The sequence below is a fragment of the Zootoca vivipara genome, chromosome 12 (genome assembly GCF_963506605.1).
Source record: "Zootoca vivipara chromosome 12, rZooViv1.1, whole genome shotgun sequence".
In the NCBI taxonomy this organism is placed as follows: domain Eukaryota; kingdom Metazoa; phylum Chordata; class Lepidosauria; order Squamata; family Lacertidae; genus Zootoca; species Zootoca vivipara.
This window is the reverse complement of record NC_083287.1, coordinates 55,781,635-55,793,439: the sequence shown is the minus strand read 5'-3', so window position 1 is coordinate 55,793,439 and position 11,805 is coordinate 55,781,635. Positions and strand designations below refer to the sequence as shown.

General features: G+C 47.0%; 1 protein-coding gene across 1 annotated transcript; it reads left to right on the top strand.

Moving 5' to 3' along the window:
- The first annotated feature begins 3,183 nt into the window (after positions 1-3,183).
- LOC118092072 (zinc finger protein 850-like) lies at positions 3,184-11,349 on the top strand. The gene is made up of 4 exons (XM_035129812.2): positions 3,184-3,233; positions 5,414-5,540; positions 7,842-7,955; positions 8,726-11,349. Exons 1-4 carry the CDS (start codon positions 3,198-3,200, stop codon positions 10,549-10,551), a joined length of 2,103 nt encoding a protein of 700 aa, XP_034985703.2. The 5' UTR covers positions 3,184-3,197; the 3' UTR covers positions 10,552-11,349.
- Positions 11,350-11,805: the final 456 nt, after the last annotated feature.

Below are 11,805 nucleotides of genomic sequence, written 5' to 3'. Positions count from 1 at the left end.
ACTTTCTGTTAAACAATAAATCTTACTTACCGGTATTTACCAACTCTTAACTAGTGTATTTGCAGCTGGGTTGTATTTTTTAAATATGCAGGGTCATCTCCCAGTCAGTAATTTTAACCTTTTACAGCCTGAGAGGCAGTAAAAGCCTTTTGCTTGTCATAAATCAGGGGCCCTAGCAAGGAGAGCAGGAAAATAAACAAACAACAGTTTGAATGCTTAGCCGGCTGGTACAGCATTCAAACATTTGCAAATATGTCTTTTAAATTCATACAGGCCTCAAATCAGGTGCCTCAACGTCACTTTAAAAGAAGCTGCAGGGACTCCCTATACAATCCTGAGCATCCGACTCTGCCTGCATGCACACTGCACCTCAAAGAATTCTGGGCACTACTTTGTTAAGGGAATTGTAGTTTGTTGGGGATTGTAACTCTGAGAGGTGAACTAGAGTTCCCAGAACTCTCTGAGGGTCTTGGGAGAATGTGCTTCATGTTGTGACGTGGGGTTTGTGATTTCAGCTCTCTTGACCTCATATGCTGGAGACGGTTCTCTAGTAACACTTCTTTATTAAAGCAAACAAGACTAAGCTCTGATGAGAAGAAAGCTACATTTCTAGGGACGGGGGACTAGCTAGAAAGGGGTACATTTTGGAGGCAATCACAGTGCTGCCTTTTGGAGGAAACCAATAAGACATACCATATACCAGAAAGATATGGAGGTCTCGTACACCCCAGGTAGTGTGGTTGCTGACCTTGAGCCAGACATCTTGGAGAGTGAAGTCAAATGGGCCTTAGAAAGCATTGCTAATAACAAGGCCAGCGGAAGTGATGATATTCCAGCTGAACTATTTAAAATTTTAAAAGATGATGCTGTTAAGGTGCTGCACCCAATATGCCAGCAAGTTTGGAAAACTCAGCAATGGCCAGAGGATTGGAGAAGATCAGTCTACATCCCAATTCCAAAGAAGGGCAGTGCCAAAGAATGCTCCAACTACCGCACAATTGCGCTCATTTCACACGCTAGCAAGGTTATGCTTAAAATTCTACAAGGCAGGCTTAGGCAGTATGTGGACCGAGAACTCCCAGAAGTGCAAGCTGGATTTTGAAGGGGCAGAGGAACCAGAGACCAAATAGCAAACATGCGCTGGATTATGGAGAAAGCTAGAGAGTTCCAGAAAAACATCTACTTGTGCTTCATTGACTATGCAAAAGCCTTTGACTGTGTCGACCACAGCAAACTATGGCAAGTTCTTAAAGAAATGGGAGTGCCTGATCACCTCATCTGTCTCCTGAGAAATCTCTATGTGGGACAAGAAGCTACAGTTAGAACTGGATATGGAACAACTGATTGGTTCAAAATTGGGAAAGGAGTACGGCAAGGTTGTATATTGTCTCCCTGCTTATTTAACTTATATGCAGAATTCATCATGCGAAAGGCTGGACTAGATGAATCCCAAACCGGAATTAAGATTGCCGGAAGAAATATCAACAACCTCAGATATGCAGATGACACAACCTTGATGGCAGAAAGTGAGGAGGAATTAAAGAAGCTTTTAATGAGGGTGAAAGAGAAGAGCGCAAAATATGGTCTGAAGCTCAACATCAAAAAAACCCAAGATCATGGCCACTGGTACCATCACCTCCTGGCAAATAGAAGGGAAAGAAATGGAGGCAGTGTGAGATTTTACTTTCTTGGGCTCCTTGATCACTGCAGATGGTGACAGCAGTCACGAAATTAAAAGACGCCTGCTTCTTGGGAGAAAAGCAATGACAAACCTAGACAGCATCTTAAAAAGCAGAGACATCAACTTGCCGACAAAGGTCCGTATAGTTAAAGCTATGGTTTTCCCAGTAGTGATGTATGGAAGTGAGAGCTGGACCATAAAGAAGGCTGATCTCCGAAGAATTGATGCTTTTGAATTATGGTGCTGGAGGAGACTCTTGAGAGTCTCATGGACCGCAAGAAGATCAAACCTATCCATTCTGAAGGAAATCAGCCCTGAGTGCTCACTGGAAGGACAGATCGTGAAGCTGAGGCTCCAATACTTTGGCCACCTCATGAGAAGAGAAGAATCCTTGGAAAAGACCTTGATGTTGGGAAAGATGGAGGGCACTAGGAGAAGGGGACGACAGAGGACGAGATGGTTGGACAGTGTTCTCGAAGCTACGAACATGAGTTTGACCAAACTGCGGGAGGCAGTGGAAGACAGGAGTGCCTGGCGTGCTCTGGTCCATGGGGTCACGAAGAGTCGGACACGACTAAACAACAACAACAAGACAGAGGATCCAAATACAGCAGCTTAAATGAACCAATAGTAGCTGTACCTTCTGGAACCAAAAAGGCAGTTACTTTACCCTAATGCAAATACAGACAATAGTAATACAGATATAAAATCCTTTGACTCAGTACACAACACTTCAGATGTGCAAGGAGTTCCCATGAAGACTGAAATCTCGCAAGGAACCAGAAGAGTCAGTGGTTAAAAAGAATCATAGAATCATAGAGTTGGAGGAGACCACAAGGGCCATCCAGTCCAACCCCCTGCCAAGCAGGAAACACCATCAAAGCATTCTTGACATATGGCTGTCAAGCCTTTCTGCTTAAAGACCTCCAAAGAAGGAGACTCCACCACACTCCTTGGTAGCAAATTCCACTGTCGAACAGCTCTTACTGTCAGGAAGTTCTTCCTAATGTTTAGGTGGAATCTTCTTTCTTGTAGTTTGAATCCATTGCTCCGTGTCCGCTTCTCTGGAGCAGCAGAAAAAAACCTTTCTCCCTCCTCTATATGACATCCTTTTATATTATTTCTCACACTATCCAACCTCTGCTTAAAAACCCCCAAAGAAGGAGAGCCCTCCCCACCTCTCGTTCCCCAGAAAGTTCTCCCGGAATTTCGTTTCTTGAATCCACTGGTTGCAGCAGGGGTGCGCGTTTGTATCCCAAACGCCAGCGGCCCAAGATCGCGCGCGCAATGAGGGCAGTGAGGGCATTTGAACCGGAGCTTCCCAGGTCCTTAATCCGGGCGGAAAGCGGCTTCTCCGCGCGTGGCAAGGCTCAGCCAGAAAGAAGAAGGGGGAAAAAAGAAAGAAAGAACCTCTCGCCTTCTCCACGCCTCTGAAAGCCCTGGAGCTCCGCCCCGCAGCCCTGACCGGAGGTGCTTCGAGAAGAAGCATCCAGAGGCGGCGGCGGCGAGGGTCGCCATGCCTGCCCGGGAAGGAACAGACTGCGCTTCGCAGGTAGGAGATCAACCGGTGCAGTTGGGGTGCTGCTGGAGAGCCTACTCTGCAAAACCTGGGGTGGATCCCTGGATCGGGGAGGGCGGTGGCAGTTTCAGGCTAGTGGGTGAAAGAGACCCACTTTTCAAGGCAGATGCCCTTGCAAGGAAATGGGCTGCCCTAGAGCGCGCGCGTATGCAGTTTTTGGAGACGTGGGGGGGGGACTTTGGCACCAGCCTCCTTAGCCAGGTTTTTAAAGACCTTTGGAGGCAACCAAGCCCTGGAAAGATTGTGGCGAACCCCCCCCCCCCATATGCAATTCAAAACGAAAACAACACTAAAAATAATTTTAATGATCATTACAAAAACAGAAAGCTGCTGCAGTCTCTGGTTTCCCCGCCTTATTCCAATCTAGGACGCGCACCCACCCACCCGCTTTAGTTGAGGGGGTAATAAATAAAATGAGGGGAGGTATGGTGGAGGAGTGCAAGGAAGTCTTAGCCGAGTTCGTATTTCCCTCCATGACGACTGCAAGAATATCAAACCGCAAAATTCTTTAAAATAAAATACTTTTTGGGGGGTGTCCCCGGCATGCTGGTGCCTAAACACATGTCTGGTCTTCCTGTTGGGCAACCCAGAGCTGCCTTTGCTCATCTGCATATACAGGTGAAACTCGGAATATTAGAATATCGTCGAAAAGTGCATTTATTTCAGTAATGCAACTGATTATTTTTATTTTTTTCTTTTAATTTTTACAAATGCTTTCTTTTGGAAATTCCACAGTAATAAAACAATTGGTTACAATAATGCAAAAATAAACATCGCTATTACTTTTCATTAATTACATTCCATTTATAATTGGCCCGCCTAACGACAAATAATTACAATGACAACGAATAAAGGCTTGACATATCTTGCTTTGCATGTCATGCATCTATCTCATATATTGGTTTCACCTTTTAAGTTGCGTTACTGAAATAAATGCACTTTTCGACGATATTCTAATTTTCCGAGTTTCACCTGTATACTGTATTTCCAGATATTTTGCACTTGGAGGACCTTCAGATCTGCTGTGCTGTGAAGTAATTTGCAGCTTCCAATACTGTGTCTACTTTAAATAAAAAAATTAAATGCAGCTCAGAAATGAATACTGTACTGTATTGGTAAATCTGCAGGCATGCCAACCTGGCTAGCAAATGGCCTCCTCTCTCCCCTAGGTGGGTATAGTAAGCGGTTTTTCTGGTGACTGATAGGCTTCTGTGGGCGGCGGCTTGCGGTGCAGGGAATCTAGTGTGTTGAGTTTAGATAATGTTTGAGGACCTCCTAATGAAGCCAAGACTTAAATGTGGAGCCATTCATGCAAAACACACAAGCACCTTCTAAACTTGATATATCAAAGCACCATCATATCCAGTGCCTTTTTTTTCTGGGGGGGATGCAGGGATATGCATATCCCTAAACATTTTGTGAATCTAACGGGAGAAGAAACAAAAACATTTTAAAAAATGGAATATGCAGAAATGGCGAGACTGACGGGAAAGATTAGAAACCAGGAAGTATTTTTAAAAGACTGGAACAGGGGTCAGCAAACTTTTTCAGCAGGGGGCCGGTCTGCTGTCCCTCAGACCTTGTGGGGGGCCGGACTATATTTTGAAAAAATATATGAATGAATTCCTACGCTCCACAAATAACCCAGAGATGCATTTTAAATAAAAGGACACATTCTATTCATATAAAAACACCAGGCAGGCCCCACAGCAGATATGTTCCCTGCTTGTGATAGTATCGTATTCTGTTGCTAATTGTGCTGTTTTAAATGTGCATTTTTTTTCTTCGACTTCCTTTAATGATAATAATATTTTCTTTTGAAATGTTTTATTTGATGTTTTAGTGCAGGTTGTAAACCAGAGATTATTTATACTGGTGTGAAATGAAATGAATATTAACAATGACAATAATTCTTCATAGGATTGTAGAGTTGGAAGGAGACCCCGTGGGTCATCTAGTCCAACCCCATGCAATGCAGGAATCGCAATGAAAGAACCCGTGATATGCAACTCTTTAAAAAAATTCCAACAAAGGGGATTCTACCACTTTCCACTGACAAAACAGCTCTTACCACCAGACGGTTGTTCCTAGTGTTTAGTTGGAACCTCCTTTCTTATAATGTGACTCTAAGATGGAAATGTTTCTCGTTTCAGGCAACAGTGAGGTTTGAGGATGTCATTCTTTATTTCTCCAAGAGCGAGTGGAAGTCTCTAGCCAAGTGGCAGAAGGAACTGTACTGGGATGTGTTGAAAGATAACTATGAAGCTTTGCTTGCTGTAGGTAAGAACCCCGCGGCTGAAAAAAGGCCTCTGCAAATATCGCAACTTGACTTTCTATAAATGAGAAACTACAGGTCCATCTTGTTCTCAAGATGAAAAATTCCTTCAGTAGCACCTTAAAGACCAACTAAGTTTTTATTTTGGTATGAGCTTTCGTGTGCATGCACACTTCTTCAGATACACTGGAAACAGAAGTGTCAGACCCTTATATATATACAGAGGGTGGAGGGGGTGGGAGGGAATGGGTGATGGGCTGATGGGAGTGGTAAACCTGTGGATGGCTGTTAACGGCTGCTGATGACTGCAATTAGTCCTGGGGGGGGGGGAAGCAAGGGCTGAGGCGCTAAAGAAAGCTTGATCATGCATAATGAGATAAGAATCCAATGTCTCTATTCATCCCAGGTGGCTCCATGGTTTTAAGCTTGGTAATGAGTTCCAATTCAGCAACTTCTCTTTCCAGTCTGTTCCTGAAATTTCTGTGTAATAAAACAGCTGCTTTGAGATATTGTATAGAATGTCCTGGGAGATTGAAGTGTTCTCCTACTGGTTTCTCTGTCTTGTAATTCCTGATGTCAGATTTATGTCCATTTATCCTTTGGCGTAGGGTTTGGCCTGTTTGTCCAATATAGAGAGCTGAAGTGCACTTTTGGCATTTGAGAAGTTGCTGAATTGGAACTCATTACCAAGCTTAAAACCATGGAGCCACCTGGGATGAATAGAGACATCGGATTCTTATCTCATTATGCATGATCAAGCTTTCTTTAGCGCCTCAGCCCTTGTTTTTCCCCCCAGGACTAATTGCAGCCATCAGCAGCCGTTAACAGCCATCCACAGGTTTACCACTCCCATCAGTCCATCACCCATTCCCACCCACCCCCACCACCCTCTGTATATATATAAGGGTCTGACACTTCTGTTTCCAGTGTATCTGAAGAAGTGTGCATGCACACGAAAGCTCATACCAAAATAAAAAACTTAGTTGGTCTTTAAGGTGCTACTGAAGGAATTTTTTTATTTTGCTTCGACTCAGACCAACACGGCTACCTACCTGTAACTTGTTCTCAAGATGTGGTGCATGCTCTGATTATCTCTCGCTTGGACTACTGCAATGCGCACCTTTGAAGGTGACCTGGAAACTGCAACTAATCCAGAATGGGGCAGCTAGACTGGTGACTGGGAGCGGTTGCCGAGACCATATAACACCGGTCCTGAGAGACCTACATTGGCTCCCAGTACATTTCTGAGCACAATTCAAAGTGTTGGTGCTGACCTTTAGAGTTCTAAACTGTCTCAGCCCAGTAGACCTGAAAGACCTGAAGGAGCGTCTCCACCCCCATCGTTCAGCCCAGACACTGAGGTCCAGCTCCGAGGGCATTCTGGTGGTTCCCTCAATGCAAGGAGCAAGGTTGCAGGGAAGCAGGCAGAGGGCCTTCTCGGTGGAATGCCTTCCCATCAGATGTCAAAGAAATAAACAACTATCTGACTTTTAGAAGACATCTGAAGGCAGCCCTGTTTAGGGAAGCATTTATAATTTGATGCTTTATTCTGTTTTTAATCTGTTGGGAGCTGCCCAGAGTGGCTGGGGAAACACAGCCGGATGGGCAGGGAAATAAAAAAATTAATAGTTAGGTACCTCGGTTTAAGAACAGTCCTGTTTACAAACAAACAATACATACATACATACATACATACATACATACATGCATACATACATACAGTGGTACCTCGGTTTAAGAAAAGTCCTGTTTACGAACGATTCGGTTTACGAACTCTGCAAAAGAGGAAGTAGTGTTCCAGTTTGTGAACTTTACCTCGGTCTAAGAACGGAAGCCGAACGGTGGAAGGGCACTGGCGGCGGGAGGCCTCATTAGGGAAAGCGCGCCTTGGTTTAAGAACGGATTCGGTTTAAGAACGGACTTCCCGGAACGGATTAAGTTTGTAAACCGAGGTACCGCTATATTATTATTATTCCTTAATTACTTGTAACTGCCAACCAATCTAGGGAAGCCATTCCTTCGAATTCATTTTGGCTGTCAGAAACCTTCTGCTCACCTGCATCCAAAATTCATTAGTCTCTTTTCAGGCTGTAAAACCTCACAATTGTTGCCAGTGAATCAGAGTGGTTTTTTTTAGGGGCAGGTAGCAGCAGTAGATGAAATGGAGCGTCTGAATTCACTTTTTCTAAAAGAGGAGCTGATGGAGGAAGGGGGAAATCACAAGCATGCAGAGAACAAGTCCTCTTTGTCGAAATTTTGTTTCCAACACTGTGTTTTCTGTCTCCCTCATTTCCCTCTGTGAGCAGGGCAACCGGTCATCAAAGCGGAAGTTGTGGCGTGGCTTGAGCAGTGTGAACGTCTGGACATTGAAAGAACCAAGGAATCTAGAGTCAGGGACCCTGCTGGAAATGTTTCTGCAAGTGAGTGGAAATTAAAAGTGGAATAAGTTGGAAGGGCAGGGTGGCGAGACCCCAAATCTATGCAAAAGCTCAGAAAGGGGGAGAGGACTCGGTTGACGATTATAACTGCTGAAAGTACAATAGCCAGCCATTAATTTAAATTAATTTAATGCATTGCAGGGGTGGGACTTGATAACTCTTGGGGTCCCTTCCAACTCTACGATTCTAGGATTCTACATTTTCTTGGTACCGCATTGTTGAAGAATTGCAAATGAAAGCTTTCTTTAAAAGAGGAATTGATGAACCTAAATTACTTATGCCTACCAATTGCATAAGCCAAGGGACCCAGGTGGCTCTGTGGGTTAAACCACTGAGCCTAGGGCTTGCTTATCAGAGGGTCAGCAGTTCGAATCCCTGTGGCGGGGTGAGCTCCCGTTGCTCGGTCCCAGCTCCTGCCAACCTAGCAGTTCGAAAGCACATCAAAATGCAAGTAGATAAATAGGAACCGCTACAGCGGGAAGGTAAACGGGGTTTCCGTGTGCTGCTCTGGTTCGCCAGAAGTGGCTTTTGTCATGCTGGCCACATGACCTGGAAGCTATACGCCGGCTCCCTCGGCCAATAATGTGAGATGAGCGCGCAACCCCAGAGTCGGTCACGACTGGACCTAATGGTCAGGGGTCCCTTTACCTTTACCAATTGCAATGATTTTGCTCGAGTACTGACGGACGCAACCTTTTCACCTGTTCCGTTGTCCAAAGAGAAATAATTCCGTGTTCTCTCTTTCCCTCCAGCAAATGATGGGCCCTCAAAGGCATATTGTGAGGAACGCACAGGACAGGCCGGATCTCTCAAGACGCTACGTGAGGAGTCTAAGGAGGCTGTGACCCAACACGGTGACACCCCCGAGCACTTGCATTTGTCGGCCAGACCACAAGGGGACCCTGCAAAGGATGAGCCTCTTTTGCACATCGAACATGGGCAAAGTCGGCCAAGACCGGCCTGCTCCCAGAGGCCTGCCGTTCCACCAAAACAGTATAAATGCAGGGAATGTGGCAAGAGGTTCCGGTTGGAAGGGCTGCTTCGAATGCATCAGGAGATCGCCACGAGGAAGGTGTCCTTTGCTTGCACTGCCTGCGGGCTGCGCTTCACAAGCCCTTTCTCTCTGAGGAGGCACCAGAGAACTCACCTCCCTGCCGGGGCGGACGGAGAGGCGGCCTCTCCCAGGAAGAACCGGCTGAGTGCACAGCAAGGCTCCCACGCGCCCGAGAAGTTGCACCAGTGCTCAGACTGCGGGGACCGATTCCGTGGGTTCCTCGACGTCCTCCGGCACCAGAAAAGCCACGAGGAGGCAAGGCCCCGGCTGTGCGTCCAGTGCGAGGCCTCGTTCATGCACCGGATCGACCTCGCGATGCACGAGGAGGGCCACTTGGAGGAAGCGCTAAAGAGGCACGATCGACGCAGGCGGAAATGTCTCTGCAAGCACGCCTTCCGGCTGCACTTCGCATCGCTGCTTGGGCATGGCGTGCGGGGCAGACAGGCCGCCTCGCAGGACGCCAAGCGACCGCAGCAGGTTGAGGATGCCAGAGAGCAGGCACTGTATCCCTGCACCAGGTGTGGGCTGCTGTTCAACCAGGAAGCGAACCTCAAGGTGCATTGCAAGTATTGCAGCAAGCAGTTGCTGCGGAAGCCCCCGCTAAACGGCTCCTCCCTAACCGCTCTGCCGGGGGAACGCCAAGAGGCTAGCGGCAAGCAAGGGGTCGCCCAGCCGGCCTCAGAGGGCAGCCGTGGCGACACGGGGCTCCCTCGCCCTCCCTCGCAGGCCTCCTCCGCTCAGCACTCTTGCCCGGAGTGCGGCAAACATTTCGCCTCCAAGGGCAGCCTCTGCTGGCACAAGCGGAAGCACAAGGCCGCGTTGCAGTGCCGCGGGAGCGTGGCCCTCATGGGCGGTGGTGGTGGCAGCGGCTCCAGCGGCCCCACTGCTGCTTGCGCAACGAAGAAGCTCTACAAATGCCAGGAGTGCGGGAAGAGCTTGTCGAAGGGGTTCTTTTCTGTGCATCAAGAGTTCCACGCGGGACTGAGGTACATGTGCATTCTTTGCAGGAAGGTGTTCAACTTCCAGAGCACAGCCATTGCGCATCGCCGCGGCCACGTCAGAAGGGGGGAGTTGCTCGCTGCGGCGGGGGACTCCAAGCTCCTTTCCCACACGATACAAAAGGTGTACATTCCTCCGGAGCCGCGGCTGCAGAATCCAGAGGAGATGGGGCAGCCCAACAATGGCTTTCCAACTGGCCAGCTTCCCTTCCGGCAGGAGGCCCCGGCGGAGGGTGGGAAGCTGAAATCTCCCCGGAACACGTTCCCGAAGCCCTTCAGGTGCAGGGACTGTGGGAGAGACTTTGCCTACCTGGCCCGCCTGCTGTCACACCGCAAGGAACACGCGGGCAACTTCCCCTTCCAGTGTGCCGAATGCGGCAAGAGTTTCACCAGCAGAAATTACCTCAGCCTGCACTGGAGAATACACACCAAAGAGAGAGGGCACCACATTGGCTCTGGAGGAAGGGAAGGGCCTGCTGGCCAGCTGCTTGTCAGGGGTGCAACAAAAACAGAAATAATGGGCTAATGCTGCCAATTTCTTCAAAAGTCCAATACAAAACAAGCAGCACGCAAGGGCACAAGATTCAATCAAGTTTCAATCAAGTATTATTAGTACAAAAAGAAAACAATAAGAGAACCATATACAAGTGCTGACACAGAAGCCAGAACCAAACGTCAAGCAGATAGCATATACAAATAAATACCGAAAGGCAAACCAGTCTTTATGGTCTTTGAGGCTATATAGCGGTCAGCAAAGTGGCAGCAGGTCGAACAAAGTGTCAATAAGAGACAGGCTGCCGGCGTTTTTCACCTGTTTCGCCCATATGACGGGCTTCTTCGGTAGTTTCTCCTTCTGCTTTCAGTTATGTTTAGTGCATTCATATGACTTAGTCAATACATGCTCAAACTAAGAAAACTCTGAATATAAGAAATTGAATATGTAAATGAGAGAACCTTTTGAAAAAGAACTTGAGCATTGTGGCCTAAGCCAAGATAAGTGGTTTCATACGAATTTGAATGCAGACCATAAAGACTGGTTTGCCTTTCGGTATTTATTTGTATATGCTATCTGCTTGACGTTTGGTTCTGGCTTCTGTGTCAGCACTTGTATATGGTTCTCTTATTGTTTTCTTTTTGAATAATACTTGATTGAAACTTGATTTAATCTTGTGCCCTTGCGTGCTGCTTGTTTTGTATTGGGCTTGTCAGGGGTGGGCAGGGCAGCACTCCCAACTTTAGGGACGTTTTTAATCTGTGATTAATGTATTTTTGTATTTGTTGGAAGCCGCCCAGAGTGCCGAGGGAAACCCAGATGGGCAGGGTATAAATAAATAAATAAATAAATAAAAATAATAATAATAATGTGCTGGATTTCATCGTTCACCTTTTAAAGCAGGGGAGTATTATTAACCCTTTTATTATGTTTGTTAGTACGCTTTTATTATTGATGTTCTGTAATGTGTTTTTAACGTGTTCCCCACCCCCGCCCCGGGATCTTGTGATAAAGGGGGGTATGTAAGTTGTTGTTGTTGTTGTTTAGTCGTTTAGTCGTGTCCGACGCTTCGTGACCCCATGGACCAGAGCACACCAGGCACTCCTGTCTTGCACTGCCTCCCGCAGTTTGGTCAGACTCATGTTCGTAGCTTCGAGAACACTGTCCAGCCATCTCGTCCTCTGTCGTCCCCTTCTCCTAGTGCCCTCAATCTTTCCCAACATCAGGGTCTTTTCCAGGGAGTCTTCTCTTCTCATGAGGTGGCCAAAGTATTGGAGCCTCAGCTTC